General features: G+C 37.3%; 1 protein-coding gene across 1 annotated transcript; it reads left to right on the top strand.

The window, feature by feature from the left end:
- Positions 1 to 365: 365 nt before the first annotated feature.
- On the top strand, positions 366 to 2,841 carry LOC126767216 (uncharacterized). Its single transcript, XM_050484783.1, has 2 exons — positions 366 to 781; positions 2,643 to 2,841. The coding sequence occupies exons 1-2, from the start codon at positions 366 to 368 to the stop codon at positions 2,839 to 2,841; spliced, it is 615 nt and encodes a 204-aa protein (XP_050340740.1).
- Positions 2,842 to 6,933: the final 4,092 nt, after the last annotated feature.

Raw genomic sequence — 6,933 nt, 5'->3', positions numbered from 1 at the left:
GACGTTTCGTAAAGTGCCGCAGAAGTATTACCTGATTATGCGGATTATGAGAATGATGAAGAAGACGATGAAGAAGAAGAAGTAGAAGAAAATAATGAATTACCTGCTAGTGCCGAAAAATTTGTTGCACGTGATGGTACTGAGTGGATGAAAGAACCAAATGTAAGTCGTCAGGTACTCAGACAAAATATTATAAGAGAACGTTCTGGACCAGCTAGATGCACTGAAATGTTGTCAAAAGAGCAAACATTCAAATGTTTCATGAACGTTGAAATGGCTGATATAATTATGCGCCACACAAATAAGTTAGCAAAAGAAACTTATACTGCTTACAACAATGCGCATCCAAACACAACTCCTAAGTCATGGACGCCTGTGTTGGCATACTTATTATGACTGGTGCGAACCATAGCAATGGAGAACATGTTCCAGATTTATGGAGCGTCAAAAACTGTCCTTTATATCGCGCCACAATTGGAGTCAACCGTTTCTGTTCGATATTGCAGTTCCTAAGATTTGACGATAAAAACACTCGTGCAACACGCTTACTAACTGATAAAGCAGCACCGATCAGTGAGTTGTGGACGATGATGAACAATAATCTTGCTGCACATTACAAGCCCAGCTCATGCTTGACGATTGATAAACAATTATTTCCATACCGTGGACGCACACGGTTTACGCAGTACATACCGTCAAAACCTGCTAAATATGGCGTCAAGGTTTGGTGGATTTGCGATGCCACAAATGCATATCCACTGCATGGACAAATATATACTGGGCAAGCAGAAACTGGTAGGGAAACGAACCAAGGCGAACGAGTGGTGAAGGATTTGTCTGCCAAATACCAAGGAAGTGGCCGAAACATTTCAATGGACAATTTGTTTACGATCTTGCCAGTTGCAGAACTGCTTCCCACCTGGAAACTCACGATCGTTGGAACTTTGCGCAAAAACAAATCATATATTCCTCAAGAAATGAAGCAGAACAAAAACAGGACAATTGGTTCAACGACATTTGGCTTCAAAAATAATGTGACAATGTGCTCTTATGTTCCCAAAAAAAATAAAGCAGTAATTTTGCTTTCGACCATGCATAATGATGCTGAAATAGCTGACAGTGGGAAACCTGAAACAATTGAATATTATAATCGTACTAAAGGTGGTGTTGATCGAATGGACCAAATGTTTGCGGAATATCCAACACAAAGACAAACAAAACGATACGATGTTCTTGAACATGTTGGACATTACAGCTCTTGCAGCCTACATTGTCTACGATTTGAATAACCCTATGTTGCCTTGGAGAACAAACAGCAAGCGTAAGCAGATCCTGCGCAGCTTGGCTGAAGCATTGTGTATGCCCATTATTGAAGCCAGAGCCGTCAAGTGACGCGAAATTTTTCGACTAAAATTGCTATTGAAGCATATTTCAACCGACCGGTGGAATCAATGGTGTCAACAGCAGCATCAACATCTGCCGCAACGCGCACGCCAAAACCTGTGTCCGGATCTTGCTATTTAAGTTACGCACAAGAGGAAAACCGCCGTAGAAAAACCAGAAAGCTGTGCGCCAAATGTAAGAAGCCAATGTGTCTTGAAGATTCGGTCACATCAACAAATTGCTCTATTTGCCATGATTTTCCTTAGATATAAGATGCATTTTTATAATAAAAGTCAATAATATAATGTGTGAAATGAATATTTTTAATTTTTCAAATAAAAAAATAATATAAAAAATGTTTTTTTTTGATTATTATGAGGATTTTTACTATTGGGGTGCAAACGTATCCCGGGTGTGTGTTTACGTATATAATGTGTTTGAAAGGCTGTAGCTCCTGAACCAATGGTCCAAATTTTGAATTTTAAAAACTAAATAATCTTCCTAGATCCGAAGTTAGCGGTATAGAGGTTCAAAAGTTACAACACTTCAAAGTTGAAAGTGGATACATTTGTAGCCGGGTGTGTATTCTAGGGTTAAGCCAGCGTAAGCAACTGTCCGAATACAAACAAATTGTATGTTGCAACTATAATGTACTTTACATCAAGTTTCGTTAAGTTTTTTCAAATGTCATTTGCTTAAGCAAAGTGCGAAACTGATCGCATTTTCCGTACGGAATCAGCTGTTTTCGCTTTTTGTCAACTGATACATCATTTTGAATTTGAAAACGAAAAGGAAGAAGAGTGTTTTGTCAACCGATAAAATCATTGTAGATATATTTGAATATGGAGGACGACGAAAGCTTTATCCAAAATTTAGTAGATAGTGTGGAAAAAAAGAAATGTTTGTACGACAAAAGAGATGCATTTTATTTCAATCGTACAAATAAAGACAAAGCGTGGAAAGCAATCGCAGAACTATGCGGTAAAAGTGGTATGTATTAACACTGTTATAGAAATATATATTTTTTATGTTTGTTTCAATTAAAAGATCTAGAATGCAAACATAGATGGAAGCTACTCCGGGAGCGCTTCTGCAAAAAGATAAAAAAGTTAGAAGCTCCATCAGGTAGCGGAATGAGCTACTAAGAGGAATGGCGTTTTTTAAATCCCATGATATTTCTGAAAGACTCCGTCACACCGCGTCGGTAGGTACTTTGTATAAATTTAAATGTTTTTAAATATAACTTTTTCATTGTACAGCACTCGTGATAATGCAGAAGCAAATGCAGACTCTGTCTTGGATTCATCTACGAGTGATAGTTTAAATGAAATTTCATCGCCACCTCCGAAGAAACAAAAAAGTCTCTACTTAGAAAGTCTCTACCAGAAACTTGGCGCACCAATGGAGAACTTAGAAAAGCAAATGGCGGCGCCGGCTGAAAGATGTGAAACTGATTAGGCCTTTATGATGACGGTTTTGTGTCTGATGCAAGACCTGCCAGTGTCGGTCAAAGACAGTTTCCAAGAGAAAATGATATCGGAATTATATCGCTTACGTCGCATGAAATTGAAAATAATTCAACCTAATTACCTTATTTTTTAAAACGCACTGATTTTTTTAGTATACTTTATATTTATCATAACAAAAATATTTATTATAAATATTAAAAAAAAAATAAAAATATTTAAAAAGTGTTAAAAAAAATGCATAACTTATTTCTAATTTTCAAAGAACATCTTCCACCGTAATGATGTAAATTGGAAGACTGCATAATCGATGGGATATTACTTTCAACTTCTCTACGCCATAAACCGTCATGAAAATCACCATTAGAGTCCTCCCAATCAGCATAGATTCTTGCAATATACGAAGATGAATTAACGTTATTATACATAATAAAATTATGTAAGGCAACGCACGCTAAAACAATTTTTTCTGCATTTTCCGGAAATAAATGTAACTAGTAATAACTCCCGATAATCGGGGGACTCCGTTATTTAAAATGAAAAAAGTAAAAAAATTTTTTTTTTATATTCAAGTACTTCATGGAAAACTACATTTGTAGTGGTTTTATTTTGGTCGTAAGTCTTAACTTCGATATCTTGAGAAGATGCGATGCGTAAAACAATCCTCCTTGAGGAAAACACCAACTCTTGCTAGAGTCTGCCCTTGAGATTTGTTTATTGTAATTGCGAATGCTACAATTATTGGAAATTGGCGACGCTTTAAAATAAAAGGAAGTGTTGATTCGCTGGGCTGTAAATTTATACGGGGCAGTAAAATTTGTTTCCCTTGTGATTCACCGGTTAAAATTTCGACCTCCTAACAATTACAATGTAGTGCTTTTGCTATCAAGCGTGTCCCATTGACCAACCCTTCATATGTATTAAGATTGCGGATTAACATCACAACTGTTCCAACCTTAAGCCTTAACTCATGAGGCGCTACTCCACTGAAATTAAGGGAGTTTAGAAATTCTGTAAGGAATCTGACATGCTCTTGAGGATCTTCAGAAACGACAGTATCCACGCTATAATATACCCTTTCTTCACCGTGCAACATATTTACTATTTCGCTATTTATTATCGTAGGTACAGTGATCATTTTTTGGACACAAAGTTGCCCGATCCTTCAAATGGTTTTGACTAATAACACCAGACTGAGGCTGAAATACCCAATCCACTAAATTTTCATTTAGCAAAATTATCTCTTCTGGTATATTGATTTTCGACTCTGGAGAGAGCTCTCGACCTTCTCCAACACCCAAAAGAAAACTGTTGTACAAGGATTCTTTAGAACGCATATTCGTTGAGAGTTTGAGACACCTAAAAATTTCCAAAGTGAGCACAGTTTCAAACAATTACCAACTATAGCAGCGCGTGAGCTATTGGGCACCACAGGAAGAACTTGCCTGAAATCACCACCTAATAAAATAACCTTTCCACCAAAAGGTATTTCATTTTGGTGAATATCACGTAATAATCGATCTAAGCATAGTAATGCAGTCCCAGGAACCATGCTAGCTTCGTCCCATGTTATTGCTGTAGAACATTTGATTGCTTTTCTGAGGGTACTATCTGGCTTAATTAGAGAAACAGAAGATTCAGTCAAAGGTATTGGAAATTTGAATATATTATGTGCCGTTTTTCCGCCAGGAAGCAAAATAGAGGCAATCCCTGTCCAAGCCACGGATATCACCTTCTGTCTGAGGCTACGAATATGGTGAATAATACTCTTATAAAAAAAAGTTTTGCCAGAGCCGTTAAAACATATGCTTCTGCTTAAAAACCCGGGCTATCAGTTTCCGGTCCCTGGTATCTCTCAATATTCTGAATGACTTCTGGCCATTTTGGGTTGCATGTAAAAGTTATGAAAAGCGACGGTTTTCCATATTTTCTAACCATAGCCATAGCATCCTGGTAATGCATGTTCATATTTCGAGGAGAGCCAACAAAACTTGAAGGAAGTACAACTATACGACCAGGACGAACACTTTCCATATATGCACCACGCATTAAGTAGTGATGCAAACCAGCATATGTTTCAACACGTAGCTCTTTCTGATGAGTTCGCAGAAATGCCAGACGTGCTCCTTCAATTCTGAAATATTGGTCAACTAACTACTGTTGCCAAAGTTTACCTGACGCATGAAGCAAGCTGAAACCTTCTCTTATCGCCATACGGTAAGCAACAATCTGCAGTTGGGTTAATTTAAATCTACATTCCGTTCGATGACCCTGTTCATGCAGAGGAGTTTCATCATATCCTGACTCGCCATAAGGAAACAAAGGCGGATATACTAATGGATCACACAACCTATGTAGCGTTGAAACAAATAATAAATTCTGCATATCAGATTTCCGTAAAAATATTCGCAAATTTCGATTTCCAGGTGGTTCACAATCCTTTGTTGTGAAAACGGCCGCAATTTCTGAGCTGTTTGGCAAATTATAACGTCGATCAGCGCTGTTAAAAAGTAGCATGCTAATTCGGCGAGCATTGCGATTTTCTTCTCTGGCCTTCTGTTCCTCTTCGCGTTCAACCTGCGCCATATGCTTATACTCATTTGCCAAGGGGTTAATATTTGAAAGCATTTCGTGGATTTCTCTCAGCAAATACCTATCGCAGTTTGAATTATGTTGTGCCCTTATATCAGTTGCTTGATCCGTGTCAAGAATAAACAGCAGGGCGTAGGAGGATTCTGAAGGATGATCTGCATGCAATGGACCTACCTTATGATATATTGATCCATGTATTCGGAAGCAATATGGTCCGCGCCCTGTAGGCTCCGCAATTTTCGCTTCGAATGATGCAAAAGCAAACGAACTATTTAGCTGCCGAATATTCTCCAAATAGTGTCCCCGCCAAGAGCTCAAATCATTTTCTAACACAGCTTTCAAAAACTCAGGTACACGTAATTCTTGAAGTTTAACTTTTCCGCCACAACATGTCGTAAAGCCATTTCTTACCTAGTAACAATTTCAACCAAATATTAAGACAATAAGTATGTACATATATACATATATTACGAATATAAAACAATGAAAAGTACAGGTACCTTTTCACTTCCGAAATGTTTTGCTTTACAGTGTAAACATATATTAGTCAAACCCCCAAGCGAACTATACTCCGGAAGAACTACGGGGCTTAAGGTAGCTTTTGAAATAACTTGCCATAGATCCTGCATGACTACGGCTCTAATAAAACAGGTCAATTCATATACATACATACATTAACAATTAAAAATTTCTTTTTGTCTATAACATTCACCTCTTCTCTTCGACCTGTTAAACTCCTTTTTCGTCTAATTCGCCTTTGGTTTGGCATTTTATTTTTAATAGTTAATCTGAATCTGAACTGAAATTCGATGTAGTATGTATGTATTCGCTGGTAATAGCCGCCTTGACTTTTGGAAGAAAACTGAACTGACTTAAAGCTTACCTAACGCAATAACACTTCTAATCAAAATAACACCGTTTCTGTTAGATTTTGCACTTGAGTCTTCGCCCATACATATGTACATACATACATATGCTTGTAAGTATGTATGTGTGAATATAAAACAAAGTAGAGTGCGCATGTCAAAGCGCAGTGTTCCTTAGCTCGTACACAACATAGAAGAGAGCGCATGTCAAATCGTAGACAGCGCCTTAGCGCATGCATATGTATGTATGTACCAGTGCACATGCCAAAGCAAACATTTGTAATTTGTAATGTGCGTCATTCTCTTATTGTCATAGATAACTTGATTAGAATCTCTTTTCTTGCTCTCTCGCTTGCAGCTGATCTGTTTTCTGAGACAATCAGGGTGCCGTCAACCAGCAGTTAGTGAAAAAAGCGGGATGCCAGAAAAGCAGCGCTATAATTACTTGACGAAATTAGTGTGAAATAAAACTGTGCGAACATATTTTGGCAAAATAAATGTTTATGTAAATTAATTAATGATTTTGCATTTTAGCATTTATATATGTATGTATGTATGCATTTTCAAAGTGTTTAATTTAGTGTTTTGTATAATTTATTAAATACCCAAGTTAATATTTTTCAGCA

This window comes from Bactrocera neohumeralis, unplaced genomic scaffold, assembly GCF_024586455.1.
Source record: "Bactrocera neohumeralis isolate Rockhampton unplaced genomic scaffold, APGP_CSIRO_Bneo_wtdbg2-racon-allhic-juicebox.fasta_v2 ctg4757, whole genome shotgun sequence".
Classification (NCBI taxonomy): Eukaryota; Metazoa; Arthropoda; class Insecta; order Diptera; family Tephritidae; genus Bactrocera; species Bactrocera neohumeralis.
The sequence above is the reverse complement of the archived record's forward strand: the minus strand, read 5'-3'. Positions and strand labels throughout refer to the sequence as shown.